Below are 14,009 nucleotides of genomic sequence, written 5' to 3'. Positions count from 1 at the left end.
TTGAAGGCAGCCAAAATCGGCTTTCGATTATGCCGATTTGGCCGGCCCTGAGAGAAGGACGCCCATCTCCCGATTTGTGTCGGAAAATGGCCGCCCTTCTCCTTCGAAAATAGGCTGCATAGGTGCCTATGCTTGCCCAACACACGTCAATTTTGAGTTACCGCCCGGCTACCGCGTGGCCCTTGCGGTACTTTCATTTTTTACGCGCGTCCACTAACCATGCTGGAAAATATTTTTATTTTCTGGCACGCAGGCAGTAATCAGGCAGTAATTGGCATTCTATGTGTGTAGACCATTACCACCCGGTTACTGCGTGAGACGTTACCGCTAGGTCAATGGCTGGCGGTAAGGTGTCAAACCCAAAATGGATGAGTGGCGATTTTCATTTTGCCGCACGTCTATTTCTGGCCAAAATTTTTAAAAGGCATTTTTTTTACAGGCGCACTGAAATATGATTCTGCGTGCGCCCAAAACACGCATCTACACTACCGCAGGCTGTTTTTCAGCACTCCTTTGTAAAAGGGCCCTTTAAAGTGTTCCTGGTGCTAGAGTGAATTCCCTGACCTGAAATCTCATCCCTTTTCAAGTTACTGTAATTCTGGGAAGAGCGACCCTGCTGTGCTAATTCTGACTCCTGAGCAGGCAGCACAGAAGACTTTGATAACGAAACAATATTCAGCCAAATGAAATCTGGATCAAGTGTATGTATTTAGATTTTGCTCACACCTTTCTACTAGTAGCTCAAGGTGAGTTACGTTCAGGTACACTGGGTATTTCCCTGTCCCTGGAGAGCTCACGCTCTAAGTTTGTACCTGAGGCAATAGAGGGGTTAAGGGGTCCTTTTACTAAGCCCCGTAAGGGCCTGCACGTGCCCAACGCAAATCAGTTCTGAGTTACCACCCGGCTACTGCGTGTGCTAGGTAGTAATTTCATGCATGTTAGCATGTGTCCCCCACACGCGTCAGAAAATAATTTTTATTTTCTGGCACCAGGGGTGTAGCCAGACCGGCGGGAGGGGGGTCCAGAGCCTGAGGTGAGGGGGCACATTTTAGCCCCCCCCTGGCGCCGCCGACCCCCCCCCCCCCCCGCCATTGCCGACCCCGCCGCCGCCACCACCACCAACAACAACTTTGCCCCCCCTTGCCGATGACCCTCTCGACCCCCCCCTCCCCCCGCCAACCCACCGTCGCCTACCTTTGCTGGCGGGGGACCCCAACCAGGACATGCAGGATGTCAGAAACAGAAGGAAACCTTTTGCGAGAAGAAAGCGACCTCGGCTGGCGGGGGTTGGGGTCCCCCACCAGCAAAGGCAGGTGACGGCGATGGTGGGTTGTCGGCAGGGGGGTCCATGGCCAAATCTATGGGGGCTCAGGCCCCCCTGGCCCCACGTAGCTACGCCACTGCTCTAATAGGACTGGCCATAACATCAGACGCTGTCATAGAGGCTGGCATGTATTGTTTCTTTCACGTCTTTGGGGGGTGGGAGAGGGGGGGTCAATGACCACTGAGGAAGTAAGGGAGGGGTCAATTTCATCAAAATTGAGCATGCATGGCATGAGGGGAAGCACTGAGCAGGGCAGGCAATGCGACGGAGAACAGTACTGGAGGAAGGCGTCTGTTTGCAGGGCTTGGGGACCCCTGCCAGCCAGACCAGGGGCCCCCTGAATCCAATTTAGAATCCTGTCTGCTCCTCTGACCTCTAAGGGGGGGCTCGGTGCTTGTCTTTCTCCTGCTTCTGTCGGGACCCGGGTGATCACCCAGGTCCTGTCAGAAGCAGGAGAGAGCCAGACCCCAGCACCAGGACCCCCCTTGGAGGCCAGGCCCGGGAGAATCTTGCCCCCCACCCTTCCCCCCTCGACGGCCCTGGCCATAGCTGCCAAATCTGTGCGCACTAAGAACATAAGCATTGCCATACTGGGACAGACTGAAGGTCCATCGAGCCCAGTATCCTGTTTCCAACAGTAGCCAATCCAGGTCACAAATACCTGGCAAAATCCCAGAACAGTAAAACAGATTTTATGCTGCCAGAATATGCAGTGGATTTCCCCAAGTCCATCTTAATAATGGCTTATGGACTTTTCTTGTAGGAAATGAGCCAAACTTTTTTTAAACCCTGCAAAGCTAACCATCAGCTAAAATTTCTGGAGTTTTTTTTTTTTTGAAGGGCATGTCAGGGGGTAGAGAGTAGGTGTTCCTAAATTAAATAGTGCAGGTACATTAGAATACTACATGAGCTCTTACTGCCTTACGAAATAGGTGGCGGAAAGTGCTCATGTGCCAATATTTTATAATGGTCGCACGCTAATAGCAACAATAATACAAAAAAAAAAAATTTGCCATTTTACACAAGTGGTAAAAACGGCCTTAGCGCACAGGAAAGACCCCTTAATTTCTATTAGAGCTTTTCTATACTCTCTGATCAATTGTTCATTCTTATCGTAAAACTTAATTGTTTATCTTTCTGTGATTGTTAATAAAAGAATTTTGAAACAAAACCCAAAAAATGAGTTCTTTTTAAGAATCATCTTCTCCGATCACTTCTAGTGCCTGAGAATCGTCGTGGGGGTAAGGCGATCGCCTCTGTTCTGGCCAATACTGACGAAAAGCTCTGTGCAGCCTTCTCCGCTGGGCCTCCTAAGCATTCTTCCCTTCGTTCCCCATTGAGGCGGATTTTCAGTATTTCTCAGAGTATGGAGGAAATCATCTCTGGCTAAATTCAGGTGAGATTTGCCAGATAAAACAGCATTTTAACAGTCCTCGCCATGCTTGAAATCCCTGAGCAAATTTTGGCCTGCTTTTTCCTCATTTCTTGCTGTTTTAACGTTCTGAACCCAACCCGCACTCCAGGTTCACGGAGTGGGCGGGGGGGGGGACTGCGCCAGGGAGCTACTGTGAATCAACTGTTTTGTTTTATGGGATTAACTCTCCAAGCCCTTTGCACAGCCTGTGTTTGCTCCTTCCAGGACTCCCCGTTGGCCTATTAAGTGGTTTTATATACTTCTAAATACCAAAGACTAAGAAAAGCACACTGCAGGAAAAACCAGACTTCCACTTCCTGTTGTCAAGGCAAATTTCTCAGGGCTCTGCTTCAGAAGAAAAAAAAAAGACATTCCAGCTCCAACCACAAGTCCGTTTGCATCATTCCAGCCTCTGCTGTCCTTTTAAAAATCAAATGTTTAAAATCCAAGGCCAGTTAAAGTAAAGGACCCCCCCCAGGACTGGACAATTTTTTCTGCCACTGCAGTCTCTCCTGTATGTATCTTAAGAACAGAAGAACATAAGCGTTGCCATACTGGGACAGACCGAAGGTCCATCAAGCCCAGTATCCTGTTTCCAACAGTGGCCAGGTCACAAGTACCTGGCAAGATCCCAAAACAGTAAAACAGATTTTATGCTGCTTATCCTAGAAATAAGCAGTGGATTTTCCCAAGTCCATCTTAATAACGGACTGGCTTAGGGACTTTTCTTTTAGGAAGTAATCAAATCTTTTTAAAACCCTGCTAAGCTAACTCTTTTACCACATTCTCTGGCAACACATCCTTCCAGAGTTTACTTACACACTGAGTGAAGAAATATTTTCTCTGGTTTGTTTTAAATTTACTACTTAGTAACTTCATTGTGTACCCCCTAGTCCTAGTATTTTGGAGAGAGTAAACAAGTGACAGTGGCGTACCAAGGGGGGGGGGGGCAGTCTGCTCCGGGTGCACGCTGCTGGGGGGTGTCGCGCGCCTGTCCGCTATGTTCGTTCTGTGCTCCCTCTGCCCCGGAACAGGTTACTTCCTGTTCCGGGTCAGAGGGAGCATGGAAACAAACGAAGCAGACAGGCGCGCGGCACCCCCCTCCCCAGCGGCGTGCACCCGGGGGGGGGTGTCCTTTCACCGGGGGGTGTCGTGCTGCACCCGGGGGGGCGGGGTGAGACGCATCGGCGATCCACCCCGGGTGTCAGCCCCCCTAGGAACGCCACTGACAAGTGATTCATGTATACCTGTTCCACCTCACTCAGAAACCCACTTTACCCACATGTAGGTGCCCCCTTCACCCCTTAGGGCTATGGTAGTGTTGCACGGTTGTGGGGAGTGGGTTTTGGGGGGGCTCAGCACACACGGTAAGGGAGCTATGCACCTGGGAGCAATTTCTGAAGTCCACTGCAGTGCCCCCTAGGGTGCCCGGTTGGTGTCCTGGCATGTGAGGGGGACCAGTGCACTACGAATGCTGGCACCTCCCACGACCAAAGGGCTTGCATTTGGTCGTTTCTGAGATGGGCGTCCTCGGTTTCCATTATCACTGAAAACCGGGGACGACCATCTCTAAGGACGACCATCTCTAAGGTCACCCATCTTGTTTCGATAATACGGGTTTCCCCACCCCTTCGCCGGACGTCATGCGTTCTGAGGAAAACATGCCCCTCCACGTTACTATGTAACAGCAATTATGCACATAGTTGCCGATATATATATACTTATTTATTTCCAATGCTTGATATACTACAAAATTTCCATCCCAAGGTCAAGGTTAAAAAAAAACCCCTACATAATATAATCCAAATGGAAGTCCAAGAAGTAGGGGTGGACGGACCAAAGAATCTTCACAGCCACACAAGTGGTGCTGAATAAAGTTGATTTTATCTACCTCTGGCTGTGAAGATTTTTTCGTCCACCCCTACTTCTTGGACTTCCATTACAATATTCTAAAACAGACATGCGAAAAAGGGAAAGTAGGAAAAAGAGGAAGACGGGACAGAGAAATCAGAAAGGAGTAGACTGAAAGCGTCATGGAGGAGAAACGCTTTGAGGAGAGATTTAAACTGTGCCCAGGAGGGGCCAAGGTAGCTGAAGGTGGTTTCGCAGAGGAGATCATGAGGCGAAGGGCAGAAAGGGAAGGAACCACAAGGAGGCTGGCATTGGAAGAGCGGAGTCTCCGAGTAGGGACCTAAGGAATAAGGGGACTGTGAATATAGGCAGGAACAGAGAGGAGGTGACCCTTGAAGACTAGAACAAGGATTTTGAACCTGATGCTACTACTACTACTACTACTAGTATTTAGCATTTCTATAGCGCTACAAGGCATACGCAGCGCTGTACAAACATAGAAGAAAGACAGTCCCTGCTCAAAGAGCTTACAATCTAATAGACAAAAAATAAAGTAAGCAAATCAAATCAATTAATGTGAACGGGAAGGAAGAGAGGAGGGTAGGTGGAGGCGAGTGGTTACAAGTGGTTACGAGTCAAAAGCAATGTTAAAGAGGTGGGCTTTCAGTCTAGATTTAAAGGTGGCCAAGGATGGGGCAAGACGTAGGGGCTCAGGAAGTTTATTCCAGGCGTAGGGTGCAGCGAGACAGAAGGCGCGAAGTCTGGAGTTGGCAGTAGTGGAGAAGGGAACAGATAAGAAGGATTTATCCATGGAGCAGAGTGCACGGGAAGGGGTGTAGGGAAGGACGAGTGTGGAGAGATACTGGGGAGCAGTAGAGTGAATACATTTATAGGTTAGTAGAAGAAGTTTGAACAGGATGCGAAAACGGATAGGGAGCCAGTGAAGGGTCTTGAGGAAATAGAATTTCTGCTCAGCGCAGATCATCCTGGTGCGTAACTCTAGACAGCCTTCGATAATTACCTCATTCAGGGGGAAGTTCTAGAAATGATGCCTCCATATGGGTTCCCCAATGCAACACAGTGAGAACCTACTGAACAACAGCAAACAGGTGGCTGGCTTCTGTTACAGAATACTAACGTAATCCTGTATCGATGTGCCTTACTTTTATGCATCCACAGACCTGGCAGAACTGTGGTCACATAAATACCGTAGGGATGCATGTAGCTTGCAGTATTCTGTAAGTTAAATACGTAGGTGGGAGCCCAACCCATGTCCTTCCCTTGCTCCTCCCATGCCCTGCCCTTGTTCCACCCATGCCCCGCCCTTGCTCTGCCCATGCTCTTCCCTTCCTCCACCCATGTCCTGCCCTTGCTCCACCCATGTCCCACCCTTGCTCCACCCATGCCCTGCCCTTGCTCCACCCATGTCCCACCCTTGCTCCACTCATGCCCTGCCCTTGTTCCACCCATGCCCCGCCCTTGCTCTGCCCATGCTCTTCCCTTCCTCCACCCATGTCCTGCCCTTGCTCCACCCATGTCCCACCCTTGTTCCACCCATGCCCCGCCCTTGCTCTGCCCATGCTCTTCCCTTCCTCCACCCATGTCCTGCCCTTGCTCCACCCATGTCCCACCCTTGCTCCACCTATGCCCTGCCCTTGCTCCACCCATGTCCCACCCTTGCTCCACTCATGCCCTGCCCTTGCTCTGCCTATGCCCCGCCCTTGTCCTGCCCATGTCCCGCACTTGCTCCGCCCATGTCCCACCCTTGCTCCACCTATGCCCTGCCCTTGCTCCACCCATGTCCCACCCTTGCTCCACTCATGCCCTGCCCTTGCTCTGCCTATGCCCCGCCCTTGTCCTGCCCATGTCCCGCACTTGCTCCGCCTATATGCATGCTTCTTTGCTTTTATGTCCTACACCACACTAGCACTCATCTATCTTTGATTCTATCTTTGCGCTCGCAAAGGGGCATGTTAATATGGGCACCCAGTTCAAGAACTGCCCTTCAAGGTATCTGTATTCAGCAAACTTACCTTGATGGTGAAGGTCCTTCCTCCAACTCTGTCCCGAGCCTCCAAGACGACAACACTCAGTCCTGACTCCACCAGTAACTTGGCAGCCGAGAGACCTGACCAACCAATGAAAAACATTCAGTATGTGAGTAATGCTGAAAACGTATCATAGTGGTGACTTCAAGGTGTCAGTGTCCCACGGTGGAGCACGTGACACAACTTAGAACATTCTCCAGCAATGCACATGGCGCTAATGGGTAATGGGATTTGATATACTGCTTTTCTGTGGTACAATCAAAACAGTTTACATTTACAATACAGTCTCGATTATCCAACAGGACTGAGCGCAGGGTACAAATGTAACAAAAATAAAATAGATACTATTGGAGATTCTACATGGAATATAGATACTATTGGAGATTCTACATGGAATGTTGCTACTATTGGAGATTCTACACGGAATGTTGCTATTCCACTAGCAACATTCCATGTAGAAGGCTGCGCAGGCTTCTGTTTCTGTGAGTCTGACGTCCTGCACGTACGTGCAGGACGTCAGACTCACAGAAGCCTGCGTGGCCACATTGGTGATCTGCAAGGGCTGACTTCTACATGGAATGTTGCTAGTGGAATAGCAACATTCCATGTATAATCTCAAATAGTAGCAACAGTGGAGGAGTGGCCTAGTGGTTAGGGTGGTGGACTTTGGTCCTGGGGAACTGAGGAACTGAGTTTGATTCCCACTTCAGGCACAGGCAGCTCCTTGTGACTCTGGGCAAGTCACTTAACCCTCCATTGCCCCATGTAAGCCGCATTGAGCCTGCCATGAGTGGGAAAGCGTGGGGTACAAATGTAACAAAAATAAAAATTGTGATAGTATTTCTGCTATATAAATACTATCACAACTCAGTATTGGGGCTTCTAAAATCCAGGTACCCACAGTTACACCAGGCCATAGACCTGATGTTACCGTGAGCGTCTAGATACAGCAATGGTCGAAATAATTATAATATTCTGTAAGTTCTCACACAATACTGAATTCTGTTAAATTATCTGTGAATCTAATCATATCACTAACATCAGAGTACTTCAAAAGATCATTGATTCATATTTCACCAAAATGTTTGCTGCTTCGAGGGAAAAGACCTCAGGGCTCCAAATATGGCACACGTGGAAGAACCTCAGAACAGCACCACCATCATCGGTCTGAAAAACCCTCTTTTTCTCGTACACTTGTGAATTAACCTTTTACCAGTTTCTTCTTGCTATTAAGTAGAGAGGTGTGGTAGCCGTGTTAGTCCACTCTTAAAGGTTATCAATAGCAATAAAACAAAATAAAACATGGAAAAGAAAATAAGATGACACCTTTTTTATTGGACATAACTTAATACATTTCGTGATTAGCTTTCGAAGGTTGCCCTTCTTCCTCAGATCTTGCTATTATAAATTTCACCAGGTATCACAATATTATTGAACATCTGAATGATTGTTTCACATAATAATCCATATAGTAATTCAGAGAAGCTGAACACTTACCTTTACACTGGTGTAATCGGGAGCCTATATCTCAATGTCTTGTTACAGAGATTAAAGAGCTAACCCACAAATTAACATGGTGTACCTTATTCAGTAAGAATATACTGGGTCAGACCAATGGTCCATCTAGCCAAGTATCCTGTTTCCAAACAGTGGCCAAGCCAGGTCACAAGTACCTGGCAGAAACCCAAATCATGGCAGAACCCCCAAAAATAGCAAGATTCTGGAATTCTAAAGAGTGACAAGATTCCTTGTAGAATCTCAGGGTAGCAACATTCCATGTAGAACCCCAAAGAATAGCAAGATTCTGGAATTCCAAAGAGTGACAAGATTCCACGCAGAATCTCAAAGAGTAGCAACATTCCATGTAGAAATCCAAAGAATAGCAAGATTCTGGAATCCTAAAGAGTGACAAGATTCCACGCAGAATCTCAAAGAGTAGCAACATTCCATGTAGAAATCCAAAGAATAGCAAGATTCTGTAATTCTAAAGAGTGACAAGATTCCATGCAGAATCTCAGGGTAGCAACATTCCATGTAGAACCCCAAAGAATAGCAAGATTCTGTAATTCCAAAGAGTGACAAGATTCCATGCAGAATCTCAAAGAATAGCAACATTCCATGCGGGACTTAGACCGTAGAAGCCTGCCCAGCGCCGGTCTTTGTCGATACAGCCAAAGTTACCATCTAAGCACCATTTGACATGCAAACACATATGCAACCCTTTAAGTTTTGCTTTTTATTTCATTCATTTTCCAATTATTTATTTATTTATTGCATTTTTATCCCACATTTTCCCACCTATTTGCAGGCTCAATGTGGCTTACAAAGACCTGTTATGGCATCGCCATTCCAGGGTAAAAAGATACAATTGGTGTTACCAGTGGCATACCAAGGGGGGGGGGCGGTGGGGGCGGTCCGCCCCAGGTGCACGCCACTGGGGGGTGCCGCAGCGTGCGCCTGTGGGCTCTGACTTGGCTAACTTCGCTCGTTCGCTGCAGCTCCCTCTGCCCCGGAGCAGGTTCCTGTTCTGGGGCAGAGGGAGCTGCAGCGAACGAGCGAAGTTAGCGAAGTCGGAGCCCACAGGCGCGCGCCGGGCATCCCCCCCCCAGCGGCATGCACCCGGGGGGGGTGTCATTTTGCAGGCGGGGGGGGGGGGGGCATGCTGCACCCGGAGGGGGGGCGCATCGGCGATCCGCCCCGGGTGCCATCCAGGCTGGGAACACCACTGGGTGTTACAAAGATATCAAGGATGACAAGAAGATTTAATCAAGCAGTTATAGAAGGAAGACATTCAGAGTAAGGGTGGAATGTGTTGGAATGTAATTGTATTTTGCATGCATTGCCTGTCACCTATTATTTCTCTGTGATTACTCTGTGACCTCTGATGTGAATTACTTAGAGAGGTCACATAGCTATGTAACTTCCTGTGGGGGGTTTAGATGCAGCACATGCAGCACATGGAGCACATGGAGCTCATGATCTCTCCTAACCTGAGAGGATCTATGGTGGTGTGAGCATCCATTACCATCTAAGCACATGGAAGGAGCTGATAATACAAATGTATAGTAATATGTATATATAAGCCTGTCTGATTATAATCTAACTACAAACTGTGAGTAAACAGATGTTTTGTTACTTCAACTTTAAAGTGACTCAGCAGTGAATTATTCAGGGGTGAATGAGAGAGAGATGAAGAAAGAAATTAACATTTCTAAAGCTGAAGCTGTGTGTACTAAAATCTGCTGATTATTTACTACAAATAATCCAACAAAAGGGTTATGGGCCCAGGGTCCAGGAATTGAAAAAGAAGAGAAATATTACCAGGCAGAAAAAAAGGCCACATTTTTTTCTCTTAAGTTTTAAAGGAAAGATTCAGTCTGTCTCTCTCTCCCCCCACACAGCAGACAGAAGGCTAAGAAAATGGCTGAGGGAAGAAATTCACCATTGTTCTATTCTCTCAAGGTGCCTAAATTAACTGAGTTTAATTATCGGCAGTGGGAATTAAGATTCATATGTTTCCTTCGAGCAAAAAGATTAGATATATGCTTAGACCAAGACAGAACAGCTGAAAATATGGCTGAATGGGACAATGCAAACTATTATGTGAAGTGCATGCTTTTGGAAGCTCTCTCAGAGAAACAAGCCATATTAGTGGAGGGAAAAGATACACCAAAGGACATTTTATATAAACTGAGAACTATGTATGCAACTACATATGCAAAGCAGCAACCAATTTGGTTGGCAGAGTTGAATGAAACCAAATTAAGGGATAAAGTAAATGTAATGATCACATTATGTATCTTATGTCTTCATTTCAAAAGCTAGAACTTTCTGGAATTCCCATGTGTGATGCATTGAAAAGAGCATTTCTTTTTACCTCACTATCAAAGAAGTTTGATGTTTTTAGGTCTGTAAATGAGGCCATTGAAGGGCAATCTTTTGAACAGGCAACATCAAAACTAAGGCAGGAATGCATAATAAATGATTCTGAGGAGATGTGTTCTCAAAGCAAGTCAGAGAGAAATGAACAAATTTCTTGGCAAAGAACAGAGGAAGGCGGAGCTATGGGAAAACTCCACCCAAGGGCAAGCTGATTTGCTACTCATGTGGAAAGGAGGGACATGTATCTAAATGGTGTAAGGAAACACAAAACACTCCCTCTAGCTCACCTAAGCCAATGGAACTAAAGAATTTTCAAACCAGGAAATGTATGAAGGACAAAGATAAACACAAGGGCTTTCTAATGACAGAAAAATCTATGACTATGGTAATAATAATTCAAATGAAAGTACTTGGATTTTGGATTCGGGGAGCACATGCCATTTAACCAATTCTAAGGATTTCTTTCAGGAAATGTGTCCAGAGGAAGGTATTCTTAAAACTGCAAACGCAGGGACTGCTAAGATCCAAGCAAAAGGTATTGGATTCTTAAATGCAAAGTGTCTAATGAAGTTAAAGAAATTCCTGTAAGTGATGTCTTGTATATTCCCCAAGCAGTTTGCAATATGCTTAGTGTATCTACATTAGATAAGAAGGGATTTGTGATTCATTTTGAAAACAGTAAGTGCACAATCTCTAAAAATGATGAAGTGTATGCTGAAGCTTTTATGCATAATGATGTTTATAAACTGAGCATTTCAGGTGAAGCCTCACATATGGCGCAAGTAAGGAAGAATGATGGTAAATGTAGTCTGGAAATCTGGCACCGCCGCCTGGGACATCGTGATTCTAAGGTGATCCAGGATCTTTACAGTAAGCAACTGGCCACCGGCATTCAGATAAGTGCAGATGCTGGTAAAATGGAGAAATGCATAGACTGTGTTACTCAAAAAGGTGTGAGACCCTCATTTCCTGCATACACAGGAAGTAGGAGTAATAAAGTGCTGGACTTAATACACAGTGACTTATGTGGACCGTTTAATATCCCATCATTGGGAAATAACAGATTTGTGCTAATATTCTTGGATGATTTCTCTAGATATTGTGTGGCCTATTTGCTGAAAGAAAAAAGTCAAGTCACAGACATGCTGAAGAAATACGTAGCCATGGTGAGCAATAAATTTGAAAGAAAACCAAAGGTTCTTCAGACTGACAATGGTGGTGAGTTCATTTCACAAAGCATGCGCACATTTCTAGAACAAGAAGGCATTCAGCATATCACAACAGTAGCTTATACACCAGAGCAAAATTCTGTTGCAGAGAGAAAATTTAGGTCACTTGTGGAAATGACCAGATGTATGCTGTCAGATAGCAATCTCCCTAAAAGACTATGGGGGGAAGCCATTCTCACAGCAGTGTACCTACAAAACAGAATGCCAACTAAAGGCGCTGAGCGCACACCACATGAGACATGGCATGGTAGGAAGCCAAACCTGTCACACATAAGAACATTTGGAAGTACAGCATATGCTCATATACCAAAGCAAAGAAGGCATAAGCTGGATTCCACAACAGAAAGGGGCATTTTAGTTGGCTATGCTCCAGGACACAAAGGATATAGAATTTTGAATCTGAAAACTGGCATTGTTGGCATAAGACATGTTACATATTTTGATGAAAACAAAAGGGTTGATAAAGGCTGGATTATCCCAGATGAGCCTTATCATCCAGAATATGAAACTAGAACCATAATAGACATGCCAGTGTATATAAATGCCATACCAAGGCAGATGTCTGAACGCAACTCATCTGTATCTAACGAGGAACAGGCAGAGGAAGCAGACACAGAAAGGATCATTGAAGAAGACAGTACAGTTGGAGAAGGGGAATCAATTGGAGAAGGACTCTCAGATTTAGAGGATGCGGAAAGGTCAGACCAACCTGTTGTCAGACGCTCATCCAGGGAAAACAAAGGTGTTCCACCCCCAAGACTGTCTTACCTAACAAAGTCAGCAGAAGCTCAAGAGCCCTTAACATGGGATGAGATTGAGAAAATGCCAGCAGAAGAAGCTGCTGAATGGCATAAAGCTGCACAAGAAGAAATTGATGCATTGGATAAAAATAATACTTGGATTCTTACAAAATTACCTCCTGGCAAGAAAGCTATAGGATGCAAATGGGTATTCAAGTTAAAAAGGAATGCACAAGGAAAAGTGGAAAGGTATAAAGCCAGATTAGTCGCAAAGGGATATCTTCAAAAATATGGAGAAGATTTTGATGAAGTGTTTGCACCTGTAGTGAAACACACGACAATCAGAACACTTCTGAGCATTGCAGTCTCAAAAGGCATGCAAGTCAACCACATTGATGTGAAAACAGCGTTTCTTCACGGAGAAATAACTGAAGACTTGTACATGGAACAACCAACAGGTTTCATAAATACAAACAAAGACAGCTAGTGTGTAAATTAAACAAAGGTCTTTGTGGATTAAAGCAAAGTGCAGAATGTTGGGATGATAAATTGCATGAAATATTGACAAATTTAGGATTTAAGCAAGGTGAAGCAGATAAATGCTTGTACACTAGGTGCACAAATGGACAATATGCATACATTTTAGCTTTTGTTGATGATCTGCTCATTGCAAGCAAAAGTGAGCAAGAGTACAAGGACATTGTAAAATGTTTAAACCACAATGTTGAGATAAAAGAACTTGGTAATGTGTCATACTATCTTGGTATAGAAATTGAGAAACAAAATGATGGTTCTTATCTTCTAAGCCAGAAGCAGAAAATAAATGAGCTTATTGAAGGTTTAGGTATGCAAGATGCCCAAGTTGTAAGCACTCCCATGATCACTGATTTTCTGAAGGATGAAACAGTAAGAGAACCTTTACCAGATAACATCCAATATAGATCAGCCATAGGTAAGCTTTTATATCTAGCTACCACATACAGGGCTGATATAGCAAATGCAGTAGGAATTTTGAGCAGAAGGGTCAGCTCACCTACCAAATCAGATTGGACTGCAGTTAAAAGGATGGTAAGGTATTTAAAGGGTACCATTGATTGTAAATTAAAGATTTCAGCCAATAGTAATCCAAAACTAATATGTTACTGTGATTCAGATTGGGCAGGGGATCATTCTAATTATAAATCCACAAGTGGATATGTGTTTATGTATGGAAATGTACAAATTTCATGGGCCAGTCATAAACAAGTATTGTGAGTTTGTCTTCTACAGAAGCTGAATATGTGGCTGTATCGGAAGCGTGCAGAGAACTGATGTGGATTGAAAAACTTTGCTGGATTTTGGAATAGCTGAAAAAAGACCAATCCAGATAATGGAAGATAATCAGAGCTGCATCCGACTGTCACAGAATGACAAGGTTCAGTCACGCACCAAGCACATCGCAACGAAATACCACAACGTGCGAGAGTTGGCGAAAGAAGGGGTCATCAGTCTACACTATTGTCACACCAGTGAGATGACAGC

At 45.4% G+C, this 14,009-nt stretch overlaps 1 protein-coding gene across 1 annotated transcript in view; it reads right to left on the bottom strand.

The window, feature by feature from the left end:
- Window positions 1-14,009, bottom strand: part of LOC115458927 (amine oxidase [flavin-containing] A-like) — a 109,483-nt gene that overhangs the window by 56,902 nt on the left and 38,572 nt on the right. Inside the window, exon 2 of the mRNA XM_030188783.1 lies at window positions 6,623-6,717. Within this exon, the coding sequence (XP_030044643.1) occupies window positions 6,623-6,717 (95 nt within the window). The remainder of the gene's footprint in view (window positions 1-6,622; window positions 6,718-14,009) is intronic.

The sequence above is a fragment of the Microcaecilia unicolor genome, unplaced genomic scaffold (genome assembly GCF_901765095.1).
Source record: "Microcaecilia unicolor unplaced genomic scaffold, aMicUni1.1, whole genome shotgun sequence".
Taxonomy (NCBI): domain Eukaryota; kingdom Metazoa; phylum Chordata; class Amphibia; order Gymnophiona; family Siphonopidae; genus Microcaecilia; species Microcaecilia unicolor.
The sequence above is the reverse complement of the archived record's forward strand: the minus strand, read 5'-3'. Positions and strand labels throughout refer to the sequence as shown.